This window comes from Lepus europaeus, chromosome 20, assembly GCF_033115175.1.
Source record: "Lepus europaeus isolate LE1 chromosome 20, mLepTim1.pri, whole genome shotgun sequence".
NCBI classification, from domain to species: Eukaryota; Metazoa; Chordata; class Mammalia; order Lagomorpha; family Leporidae; genus Lepus; species Lepus europaeus.
Window position 1 is genome coordinate 43,800,322 of NC_084846.1, and position 13,671 is coordinate 43,813,992.

Consider the following 13,671-nt stretch of genomic DNA (forward strand, 5'->3'; position numbering starts at 1 on the left):
CACAGAGTCTCCCTTCTGTGTCAGGGGGGAGAATTCTGAGATGGTAATGAGGGCATAACCGCACATTGGTAAACTGAGATGCAGAGGATTTAAAAGACTTCAAACAGAGCCCAGACTGGAATATCTAAACTTCTCCTGGTGGGATTCTGGGGAGAGGAGAAGAATCTAACTAGACTCAGGATAGTTGTGCCTTGATCCCTCCAAGCTCTCCTGGCAGGTGGGAAATAGCAAAGTAAGAAAAAGCAAGAATATGGTTTGTTGAGAGGACATCACTAGCTCTACCCCAGCTCCAGTTTGGGACCAGGAGCTCAGGAATCTAAATCAAAGATGAAGGCTAAGAAGTGAAACCTGGTTAAATCTGTGATCAGCAAAAAATGAATCCAACCACTTATCCATGAACTGTTGCAGCCTGAACTCCTACGCTGCCTCACCTATGAAGAATGTGTATCTCACACAGCTGCCTGCACTGCTCATGTCTGCTTCCGAGCTAGAGAAACAAATGTAGTCACTCTATGACTGGCCTCTTGCCAAATACTTTGACTGTGGCCAAGACCAACAACGCAGTAGACAAGGAAATGCTGTGAAAAGATACCAAGTCTGGGGAGGGAGGGGGAAGGCCCAAAGACACCAGTTTGGGGAGGGGCAGAAGTTGGCTGGCAGAGTCTGGGTGTCCTACCTGCTGCCCTCGAGCCCCTGGGCTGGGGAGGTCTTCGTCAGGTTTGATCTTGGATCTCTTGTTGTGCATGGGGTCTCCAGTGCTGCTCACTGCAGACTCGCTCGTGGGCTTGTTCTGCTGGTCACATTTGCAGACCCAGAAACACAAAAAAGTAAATTTTGATCAATGAGTGTGACCATATTTAAAGCATGCAACTCAAGACAAGCAGGCATAGTTGGCAATAGAGCAATGAACTCTGATTCAATCCCATGGTAGAAGAGCTTAGATAATGTGTTCAAGGCTGGACAATATACCCATGAGGGCAGCTCTTCCTTTTTTTTTTTGACAGGCAAAGCGGACAGTGAGAGAGAGACAGAGAGAAAGGTCTTCCTTTTCTGTTGGTTCACCTTCCAGTGGCTGCCGTGGCCAGCGCGCTGCGGCTGGCGCACTGCGCTGATCGAAGCCAGGAGCCAGGTGCTTCTCCTAGTCTCCCATGCAGGTGCAGGGCCCAAGGACTTGGGCCATCCTCCACTGCATTCCCGCAGCCCTTCAATATTATTAACTTATGACCATAAACTCTCCATGGCTTTTTAAAAAGCTGGAGTAATAGAGCTGGGGTCCCTTGGTGTTATAAGTTTGAACAATGTATTTAAAAAGGACAAAGATGTGCAGTGTGCAGGAGACAGTGACCAAATGAGAATAATGCATTAGCATATTCTGTTTGTATTAGATGTGGTTTACACATGGCGCCAGCTCAAGGGGAGGCCTTACCAAGAAACTTGCTTTTCCCACCCATGAGAAAACATCTCTGGTGATAGAAGCTATTGTTCAATGAGGAGTAGACAGACAACACTGTCATCAAAACTGAAGAAGGGACCTCAGGTGTAAGAAGACAGGATGCCAGTGGAAAGTCATGTGAACACTGCCACGGAGCCAGTGGCAATGGCCCGACTCCCCTGACCAACACAGACCTGCTCAGTGAGTTGTCTCTCACCTGTGAGGACTCAGAAGGGCCGGAGCTGACCTGGATGGGGTTCAGAACGGTAGGGATCCCTGGAATAGGCCTCTGTGTTGGAAAAGTTGGGGCTGGATGGATGAGTGGAGGGCTGTGTCCAAAGGCCGAGCCTAGGCTTTGCTGTCGGCTTAAGATCTGTTGATGCATATGGAGAGAGACAGGTGCAGAAGGGTAGGTGAAGCTCAAGGCAGGGCTGCAGGTGGGAGATAAAAACAGATAACCATCACTCAGCTTGTCTCAGGTACATGGTACCTGCAGTTTGCCATCCCAAATCATACCGAGACTGTTTTAAACAAGAAGGTAGGAATGATTATTGTCAAACACTTTGAAAAATTTCCAAGAGAAAGATGACTGAGGGGGGACACACATGTGCATTCACACATACACACAGGCTTGAAATAAGATTCAGCAAAACGGAAAAAAAAAAGGCATCAGCTCAATAATAACTATTTATTGCAATAACAAACTTTATATAAAAAAGAGAATGGGTGACTACATGCTTTATAGGACTTTTATGGGCTCTTAGTTCCATACGTTCCTGTGCATGGAGCAATTCCTTTAATCTTAGCTCACACAGCGTGCTTTCATATGTCTCCAGATCTTATTACAAGAGGAAAGAAAATCAATTGGTTAAATGTGTTTTGAACACCATGCTTGTCATATCACTCATTTGTTTGTAAAGATGGAAAGCTTGGTTCATCCAGAATGCCACCTAAAGAATTTCCATCAGTGCCGTCTGGTTACAGAAGCTGATGGATTAACCTCTCCCACTGAAATCGGTGATCAATGGGTTTCGATGGAGGAATATCCCAAGGGGAGAGCACAGCTCCCTCTCTAGCTAAACAGCATTCAATGTCTATTAAAGCCCATTATGCATGCTAATGCCTGTCACCACTTTATTATGCCCCAGTATTTCCCAGGCTGCAGGGAGTTCTGAGGAAGCCAAGGTATCACCTAAAGATCTCTTGACTGGCAGGCAGTACCCAGTCATTCTCTGTTGCCAGCATAGTTTAGGGGCTGAATTTTCTTAAGAGAATGAGGTACTCTTGAGGATTTTACCAATGACATAAAAATGCATGAAAAACTAAGAATTACATTCAAGGAAAATTTTTGTAAAAATTATATATATATATATATATATATATATATATATAATATACTGTGTGATACGCAGAAAGAAATCAAGGTTTCTTGTAATGTCAAAGGTGGAAGTCACAGAAATTTCCAATCTGGTGGGTTAATTACTGTTGCTGTTAAGCATATTAATTGAGAATAAAATAATTACAATAACAAAATTCAAACCGCTCCAACAACTTCAAGTAATAATTCCAAAGATACACTCTGCTCATTAATGTGACTCTCCACTTTGCCTGTGTGACTGCAATCCATAAAGGGCAGCTTCAATGGGATTACATGACCATTATTCCTAGAGGAGGACCTTACATTACAATAGCCTGCCCATTTAAGACTGAATATCATTAAGAATACCCTAGGAGAATTTCCCTAGGCTTTGAGGAACTCTCCTTTCATTCTGTATTCTATTTCTGTAATAAAGGGAAGCAGAGACACGGTGAAAACAGTCATTGTTCACAGTAAGTTAGGGCGAAATCAGGAATAATATTCCGTTTCGGCAGCACTATAGTTTCTGCCAGTGTTTCCGAAAGCAACCATGAATGATTACAGCAAAACTTAGCGAAGGTAGCTGTGTGGATGATTGATAGGGCATTAATCAAAAGATGCATATCTGCCTCGGAATTTGTTCACAAGCTTTCTTCTAATAGCTGATTTCATGTTCACTGAGCTCTATGCCAGTTTGTCCAATTTATTTTTCAGTGTACAAGCCATTCATCAAAAAACACAATGATTTAACAACCCCCCTTCCTTTGGGTGAATGGGTATTACTAAGTGTAACTACCTTATTCTGTTCATTAAAGAAACAAAAACCAGAAGATCTCACCACTTCACGTACAATTGTAACATCACACAGACTTCGCCTATACTTCCATACGCACGCCTCTGTAGACTTCCAGGAGGCTAAACTGTCTAGCAGACTGGGAAAGGGCTCCTGAGGGTCATTACGCTTCCTGTTCTGAGAGGCATTCTATCTGGGGGTTTAAAAAGTCAGTACCTACCTGAGAATCAAGGCACTCAGTATGTCCTCACCTTTACATATAAGCCACTCATAAGCAGGAATAGCCAGACAGAACTGGGACATTTTTATTAGGAGGTGAGAGAAGACAAAAACGATGCCATGATCCTCCTGGATCTCAGGGTGCCAGGCAGGGAAAGCTTCCGGCACACTTTGGGGATGTCCCCTTGCTGGGCAGCTTTCCCACTGGTAAAAGGAGGGGATGGGAATAAACAGTCTCTAAGAGCCATACTGACTAACATTACACTGCAAGGGTGATTCAAAACATTGGTGGGAAAATGGAATTAAAAGATAAGCTTATTTTGGAGTAAAAGAAATTATGAGGGACCAGCATCGTGATGTAGCAGGTTAAGCTGCTGCCTGCAGTGCTGGCATCCCATAGGTGTGCTGGTTTTAGTTCTGACTGCTCCACTTCTGATCCAGCTCCCTGCTAATGTGCCTGAGAGAAGCAGCAGAGGATGGCCCAAGTGCTTGAGTTCCTGCTACTCATGTGGGGAACCCAGAAGAAGCTCCTGGCTCCTGGCTTTGGCAGTTACAGACATTTGGGGAGTAGATCAGTGGATGGAAGGCCTCTCCTCTCTCCCTCCCTCCCTCCCTCCTTCTCTCTCTCTCTCTGAAGCTATCAAATAAATAAAATAAATCTCTTAAAAAAAGAGAAAATTTGAAACTCATGCCAAGTCTTTTCAGAATACTTGCTTTCATGAACTTGTTGAAGATTCCTCATAGGCACAGATTTCAACATTTTTTGCACCAAAAATAACTTTTTTGTTAATTCCATTTTCCATGAACGTTTCAAGGTATGCTGTATGAAAGGACATAGAATGGACAAGTGATTTTCAGCCTTCATGGCTTATCAGCAACAAGCCAGCAACGGAAACACTCTCTTCCCCACGAGCCAGGCTCTTGGCAAAGGGAGGTCCGAGAGGGCTTTGTGTACCCAAAGGAGCAGGTCCTGGTCCTCCTGAGGCCGCTGACTCCAAGCAGGGGCTTCTCTAGGTTCCAAAGACTATTCGGGAAAGTTCTTGGCTCTGTCACACATTACTTATTGGATCTGAGAGTCAAAGCCGCTCTGCTCTCAGAATTCAGGATGCAGAGCTCCTGGAATAATTCTTCCAAGGAGGAAGGAGAGGAATTGTGTGATGGCAAGGTTCACAGGCAAAATGCCCTTTCTATCAAAACAGATGCCACCCACGTACACCTGCAACCCTCTTGTGCAAGAGAAATGTACAGAAAGAACCTCCCGAGGGTTTTGGATGATGGTGGTGAACCCCAGTTGTCTCCTAAGCACTGAGTGGTGAGGGCACAGCAGAGTGGACTCCTGCATCCTAAGAAACTCTTACTTCCCAGCACGGCAGGAGCCACTCTCACTCTACAGCTGAGTCCTTGCTCCGTCCCCATCCCCTTTGCTTCCAGAGCTCAGTGTGGCAGCAGCTTCCCCTTTGTCATTCCAGCTCCAGCTGAAATGTCACCTCCTCAAAACAGGTCTCCTTAGGCCAATGACCCCATCAAAACAAGCCTCCACCACACTGCTCAACAATTCTATTCTCGCTATAGCACACAGGTACATTCTCTCTCCCTCCGGAAGGTCAGGTCCCGGTGGGCTGGGCACTGCTGCCTGGCACACAGTAGGCACTCAATACCAGGTCCATGAGTGACTGAATCTCTTCCTCAGGGTTTTATTAGTTTCCAGTTGATGCTGCCACAAATGACCATGAACTTGTGGCATAAAACAGCACCTGTTGTTCATCATCTCACAGTTTGGAAAGCAGGCACACTTGTATACCTGCAACCTATGCATGCTGCAGGCTCCCTACCTCTTCTGTCTTCTGGAGGCTCCCCTCAGGCTTTGGCTCGGGTTCCACACTACTCTGACTTCCTCTGACTTGGTCACTCCGACCCTCAGCACAAAATCCTTAACTTGATCCCTGCTGCAAAACTCCTCTGGAGTGCAGACTGCCGTGTTGACGGGTTGCAGGTAGCAGGAAGTGGACACCTTTGGGAGCTAATGTTACGTCTACTGCTTTGAGAAGGGTCATTTCCAAGAAACATATGCTTTCCTCCAGCCATTACAATTTGCCAACGTGGCTGTAACAGGACAAAGCTACTGTCTAGATTTACTTCTTCCAATTGCAGTTCAGCAGCTCAGCAGACTTGGCTGATTATGGAGACTGGAATTTAACAGACAGGTAAAGTCTACCTTTAGAAACCCCAGGAAAAACCCTTCTGGATAGTTCATGCATTTACTCCACAATATCTTACAAAGTATGAATACTGTTAGACACTTTGATAAATCTCTATGCTCCTTCTAAAGGACACAGTCTAGAGTCTAAAACCCGGTACCTGAACTTGACCACTTTGATGTCTCCACATTTCTGTGCACCTATCTTTTTTTTTATGAGTCACTGGGAGAGAGATTAATTTTAATTAATTTTACATTCCAATTCTGAATTTTCTTTTATTCAACAGTTAATAAAGTATTTTTTTTAAAAAACTTTTCTGCAGCTTTTACTACTTTTCTAAATATTTACATAAAAGATGGGCTTATTTAAGAAAAACAAAAATAAAATCATAGCCTGCAATGGATCACCTATATTTAGTCAATAAGATCAGGACAAAGTGTTAGATAACTCAAGTCTTCCCAAGTAAGGAGCTAATCCAATCACAGGCCCCAAAGATAACGACCCACAGATCAGTGTCGTGGAATAAAGGAAATGTTCACAGAACTCGGGAAAACCGCCCTCGCGAGCTCTCTACTGCAAATGTATCCACATGTCCCAGCCCACATATATTTTCACGAGGATTTTCAGGAGCTTTCAGGACCCAGTGTCCCTTGCAACACACTTATAATATGCTTTTCTAGGACAACAGTTACATTAATTCAGAATACATTAATTCAGAATGTATTCAGAAGGATCAGTTCTCCCATTTCCAAAGACTTAAAAAATAAAATTCTCCAAGTTTGAACTTCTAAGAAAGTTTCAGTATTTATGTGCAACACACTTTGCACTTCTGTAGAACAAGTTTTAACAAACCTAGAATAAATGAACTTAAAGCTTAATCTGCCCTTTATTTCGCTAAAGAAGAGAGAAGGAGCAAGATGTAGATCTCAGGTCACTGACTAATCCAAGTAGATTTATGGTCACCAGATTGAGTGTTTTAAGGGCCATTCCGTAGATGCTATGACTCAGCTGCAGAATCCTGAGCTCATCTAGATAAGAAGGAACGTTTATAATCTCACCTTATGTTCAGCTCTGAGCTGACTTAAAAGCAATCAACAATACAGTGTCTGAACGGGAACCACTTCCTGTGTTTTCCAAAGGTATAAAAATGAAATTCTCGAAGTCTGAATCTTTAAGATACTCTGGATAATATTTATTCTCTATCAAAAATCAGAGGTGGGGTCAGCACTGTGGTGTAGTGTGTAAAGCTGCTGCCTGCAGTGCCGGCATCCCATACAGGCTCTGGTTCTAGTCCCGGCTGCTCCACTTCCGATCCAGCTCTCTGCTATGGCCTGGGAAAGCAGTAGACGATGGCTCAGGTCCTTGGGCCCCTGCACCCACGTGGGAGATCTGGAGGAAGCTCCTAGCTCCTGGATTCAGATCAGCTCAGTTCTGGTGGTTGTGGCCACCTGAGGAGTGACTAGTGGATGGAAAATACCCGTCTCTCTCTCCTTCTCTCTCCCTTTCTCTCTCTGCCTCTCTGTAGCTCTTCCTTTCAAATAAATACATAAATCTTTAAAAAAAAAAAAAAAAGCCAGTGCCGTGGCTCACTAGGCTAATCCTCTACCTGTGGCGCCGGCACTCCGGGTTCTAGTCCCGGTCGGGGCACCGGATTCTGTCCCAGTTGCTCCTCTTCCAGTCCAGCTCTCTGCTGTGGCCCGGGAAGGCAGTGGAGGATGGCCCAAGTGCTTGGACCCTGCACCTGCATGGGAGACCAGGAGGCACCTGGCTCCTGGCTTTGGATCGGTGCAGCGCACCAGCCAAATTGTCCATTTGGGGTGGGGGAGGTGAACCAACGGAGGGAAGACCTTCCTCTCTGTTTCTCTCACTAACTCTGCCTGTCAAAAAAAAAAAGAAAAGAAAAGAAAAGAAAAGAAAAAAGAAAGAAAGAGAGAAAAAGAAAGAAAGAAAAGAAAAAAAATCAGATGTAGGTATGGAGCAGGCATTTGGTCTAATGTGTTAAGATGTCACTTGGGACACTTATATCCAAAACTGGAGAGCTCTGGCTCCTGACTCCAGTTTCCTGCTGATGCAGACTCTGGGAGACAGGGGTGACAGCTGAGGTCATTGAGTTCTTGCCACCACCATGGAAGACCTGGATTAATGTCTTAGTTTCCAGCTTTGGCCACGGTAGGCATTGGACCGGGGATGGGAGTGAGGAGAGTATTTCTTAACACTGCAGTAAACAGTACAGTAACATCTCCTGTAAGTAACACACTTACTTGTAACTCACTTACTTGACAGCCTGGAAAATTCAACAAGTATCTCCAATTGGACCAAACTGAGGATTTAAGTAGAAAGACCAAACAATGTGAAGCAACTAACATACATGTCATAAACGCTACATATTGCACCTCATTTACCAACCCTGCAACTTTTAACTGAGATTCTACATATCCTATTTATATTTCCAAAGAATAAAATATATAACCAGAAAGTTACATATTAATTGTAATCAACACATAAAGCTCTGAAATTCATAATCATGTTTGACTTTCAAACAAATGTCATTTTTCACACCAAGAAAGTGATGACAGTCAACATTTGCAGAGAAACCCTGATGATCAATCAGTAAATCAAATTCACATTTAATTCCTGGAATGATGTATAAGTGAGGACATTAGAAGTTCATAGTGTAGAAAGCCATTCATTAAGCACTTATTCAATCCTACTTTATATATAGGAATTTCAAGGTCATTAATGTTCAAATCAAATAGATAAAATCCAATTAAGGTAGCATATGAGAAAATCTATAATGGAGAGAGAGAGAGAGAGAATCTTCCATCCCCTGGTCCCTTGGCCAAATGCCCACAACATCTGGGGCTGGGCCAGGCAGAAGCCAGGAGCCAGGAACTCCATCTAGGTCTCCCACAGTGGTGGCAGGAACCCAAGTACTTTGGCCATCATCTGCTGTCTTCCAGGTGCATTAGCCAGACACTAGATCACAAGAGGAAGGAAGATTTAATCCCAAGCACTCTGATATAGGATGTGGGCATCCCCAGTGGCTGCTTCATCAGCTGGCTCTCCACAATGTATGTTAAACACATTCAGGAATTCTATATATTGTGGGAGTTAAGAGGGTCAAGGATATGTTATATTGCTTAAAAATGGTACAATATACATAAAGCAGCACAACTTGACTTGCTTTAATTCTTTATATTGGAAGAGTAAGTAAAGATGATTACAATATTGAAGTGTATTGTTTTCATATAAAAACTGTCCTTAAATGACGGTTTTCTCTTAGCATACCTCACTTCCATAGAATGGTAGGGCTGGGGTTCTTTTGTGCCAGTGCACAACACATGTGGGAAAGGAAAGTGTGGGGGTGGATGTGGGGAACTGGCAGTAAGTCCTCCACACCGTTTCTCTGCCTTGGCTCCGGCACACAGGCTCATCTCTTTCCAAGGCCATCTCTGGTCTCTCCCAGTGATCTAGAATGGCCTTGCAGTGGGCATAGCAGGTGGGCAACTGATCAGAGGATAAAACCACAGCATACCCAGGTATGGGTGGCAATGGGGCAGCTTGAATCACAAAGGCATCTCTGGATTCTCAGGAAATGCACTGTTCTCTTCCCACTGGCCACCTATAAACACTTCTTTTTTTTCAGTTCCCTTGATTGTTAAATTTTGCTCAGGTTTGCATTTTTAAAACACTCCTAGAGGTTACTCATACATGTGCTTAAATTAAGATATATTATTTTAGGTCACAACATTGGGATTAAGAAACTTTACTGTGCACTCAGCCCTGTTTTCTGTAAATTGAAGAAGTCAATGATGATATTTGCTTTTCATTATCCCATTCTCTAACTCTTTTGTCCAGGAAACCAGTATTGGAGGTAAAGGCAAGCAACCAGCACCACTGAGATAACAAGAGGGCACCAAAACAGGAGAAACAGACTTCAGGAAGAAAGAGGAGGCCGGGGAGAGATGGATGCTAATGAAAACCAAATTCCTGGCTACTCTGTGGCTGTTGTACCAGTGAGGTCATCACTTCTGGTTATAGCGATGCAATTTACTGCACAACAGCTGCCATTTAAAGAACAGTTCACTCCAGTTTTGCAGAGAATGGGCCCAGAGCTATCATTATTTGGTATGCATAGGTATAGGCACACACATGTATCGATTTGAGAGGAAAATAATAAAACTTCCACTTCCAGCCATAAAAATTCCCAGGGAAAATTTATTGGAAAATCCAGCCCAGCCCCAGAAATAAAGAACACATACTCACAAAATGAGTAAGTATTCGAACATCTACGTTCAGGCATATACACTCTGAATAATGTTTTGGAGAAAAATGCATTAGGCTATATCTTAGGAAAGTATTCTGTAATGCTACTTGTCATTAAGTTAAAAAAAAAAATCAGCCAAACAGATAACACTCAGTTCCCACTGCCCACTCCACCTCCAACCATGATCATGAATAGTAGGCACATATTCCTTTTGGTTGTGCCTCCCATTTGAGGATTCCTAAGAGAGGAGGAAGTGAGGCTTGATGAACCAAAAGCAGAAGGTTAGAGTCAGGCCCACCAGGTGAACTCATAGTTCCCAGATGCAAATAGCTGAGTAACCTCCATCAGCCCACAGCCACTCTGAGCAACAGTTTCCTCATCTGGGAAATTGCGCAGCCTCAAGGTGAGCATCTGAGGCTGTTTAGTGCTCCTAGGTCAATGGTTCCTTTGGACGCTGTGGCCTAACCTGGCTCCCCGCAGTGTTGCCAGCCTTGTGCCCGCTATACTGTCATCTGGTGCCCTGCTCTGCTAACAGTTCCTTAAACACCTTATTTTCCCATCTCAGGGCCTTCACCTGCTGCTCTTCTTGGAAAGCTCTCGGGGGGCTCACCATGCTACAGGACTCGGTTTCCTGGCCAGTCCACCTGCATTAGGCCCTCTGTGCTGTTCTTTCTTGACTCTTAGATCATTTCCTTTACAGCACTGACCAGAATCCTCACAATGTCTTTGTTTTCTCATTTATTCCCATCTGCTTGGGGGCTTTTCCCTTTGCAAGTTCCACAAACATGCGGGTCATGTCTCTGATTTACTTTTGTAGCCTCCATGCCCAGCACAGTGACCGGCATGTAGTTCAACTAAGCTAAATATTGGGGGAATGGGTAACAGGTTAAAAAAAGAAGTATACAAAGCCAACTACCACGTCAGAAAGTGAATGACAGCTGTCTCCTTTAGGCATGATGTTAATGTGGTATCATTTCAAAAAGTTCATGGAAAATACAACTATGATGTTATTTTGGTGCAAAAATCTATTTTCATAAAGTATGGAAAAGGTATATTATGAAAAACTATGCATAAATTTCAAATTGTGAGGGCCGGCACTGTGGCGTGGCAAGAAAAGCCACTGCCTGCACCCACTTCCGATCCAGCTCTCTGCTAATGCCCCTCGGAAAGTACTGGAGGATGGCCCAAATGCTAGGAACTCTGCACCCACATGGGGACCCGGAAGAAGCTTCTGGCCTTGGACTGATACAGCTCCAGCTATTGCAGCTCTTTGAGGAGTGAAGAAGCAGATGGAAGATCCTTCTTTCTGTTTCTCTCTGCCCTCTCTCTAACTCTCTCTTTCAAATAAATAAATGAATCTTTTGAAAAAGTTTTTCAAACTTTTTACACCAAAATTTGTACTTCTAATTACACTTTCCGTGAACTTTTCTGAAGTTCCCTTGTATTGCTTTCATTGCTACTTGGGGAGAAGGTCATATTATAACTCTTAAAAGAGGGATTCAGAGTCTTAAAGACGCTGGTAATTTGGCACTGTACTCATCCATTCTTCATGTGTTTCTTGGTTCATTTTTGTCTTGTTTCTCAGACATAAACTCCTAGCAATGGCACAGGAAAGAACTGGTTCCCCCCCAAGTCTCAGGCAGCTCCAGCTGACTTTCCAGATACATCCAGGGTCCTACCATCACAGAGGGCTGAAGCTGCACATAACACACAACCTGCTCTGATCGACAGCCTCAGCTGTAACCATGGGCAACAGCAACATCAGCACTGCCCTGGCTTGTGAAGGGGAGATCGTGGCAGCCGACTCAGAAGGTGCCGAAGGTCATTTTATCTTTCCTGGCCAAGCCAGACCTAAAACTGCTAAGGACAGGACACTGTCCTTGTTGTCGCCATTACAGTGAAAGTGGGAAAGCTATAATTGAGGAGTCAGAAATGACCCCATTTACTGTTGCCAGAAAACTGTAGCAGGATGAGGGTCATTTTAAACCTTCCCTTCCCGTGGCTGCTCAGTTTCTTGGGAGAAGGTTTCAGCAAGAGGTAAACAACTTTTAATTAATGTCATTAACTGGCTTAACGATACAGAGTGGGGGCTACAGGTGTAGTTGATAAATGTGATTCTCTCGGTCTTAGCCATGAATATCTGGTGCAATGGAAAAGTTGCAGCTTCTTGAGAAAGTAGGTATGTCACAACAAACTTTCCCATGTGCACAAGGTTACTATTTTGAATAATAACCGTATTTACAAAATAAAAAAGACACATGATAGACTTTTAGACAATATCTGGCAAAAGTTTGACATAACCTGTTACTACGTCTTATTGTAACCATATTTTTGTGAATAAGTATTTGATTTTATGGTATTTTTACAGTAGTCTGAATTATTAAGTAAATATATAAGCTCATCTTAACATATACCATCTTTTTTATTTTTTTCTTTGACAGGCAGAGTTAGAGAGAGACAGAGAGAAAGGTCTTCCTTCTGTTGGTTCACCCTCCAATTGGGCGCCACGGCCGGAGCTATGCCGATCCAAAGCCAGGAGCTTTTTCTAGTCTCCCATGTGGGTGCAGGACCCAAGCACTTAGACCATCCTCCACTGTCCTCCCAGGCCACAGCAGAGAGCTGGACTGGAAGAGGAGCAACCGAGACTAGAATGCGGCGCTCATATGGGATGCCGGCACCGCAAGCAGAGGATTAACCAAGTGAGCCACGGCGCTGGCCAACATATACCATCTTTAAATAGACATTTTCTTTTTTACCCTTACTTTTGTACTCATCCTTCTGTCTCTATCCATCCATATGTAACAATATTTGAGCATGTAATACAGCATTCATAGAGACTGTAACTTTTAATAATCAGAATGATTAATCTAACCAGGTAGAAATTTCCTTCAACAAGGTGGGTAGTTAGAATTCTAACTGCTCATAGAAGAGATCCTTACTTAATTAATTTATTGAAGGATCATTTGTTGAGTGGCGTCAATGTGAGCAGACACAGGTTCTGTGGAGTTGGGACAAGATATCATAGCTTGGCCAGCACCATGGCTCAACAGGCTAATCCTCCGCCTTGCGGCGCCGGTACACCAGGTTCTAGTCCCGGTTGGGGCACCGGATTCTATCCCGGTTGCCCCTCTTCTAGGCCAGCTCTCTGCTATGGCCCGGGAAGGCAGTAGAGGAGGATGGCCCAAGTCCTTGGGCCCTGCACCTGCATGGGAGACCAGGAGAAGCACCTGGCTCCTGCCTTCGGATCGGCGCGATGCGCCGGCTGCAGCGGCCATTGGAGGGTGAACCAACGGCGAAAAGGAAGACCTTTCTCTCTTTCTCTCTCTCTCTCTCACTATCCACTCTGCCTGTAAAAAGAAAAAAAAAAAGATATCATAGCTCTTCCATCCTGGTGCTTGCATTTTA

The 13,671-nt window shown here is 44.0% G+C and overlaps 1 protein-coding gene across 3 annotated transcripts in view; it reads right to left on the minus strand.

Moving 5' to 3' along the window:
• GLI3 (GLI family zinc finger 3) overlaps positions 1-13,671 on the minus strand; it is a 279,339-nt gene that overhangs the window by 67,980 nt on the left and 197,688 nt on the right. For 2 of the 3 annotated variants that reach the window (XM_062179474.1, XM_062179472.1), the window contains 2 exons: positions 1,650-1,863; positions 677-793 (listed from right to left, as the gene is read on the minus strand). In XM_062179474.1, coding sequence (XP_062035458.1) covers positions 677-793; positions 1,650-1,863 — 331 coding nt within the window. The remainder of the gene's footprint in view (positions 1-676; positions 794-1,649; positions 1,864-13,671) is intronic. The other variant, XM_062179473.1, reaches the window with a different exon arrangement.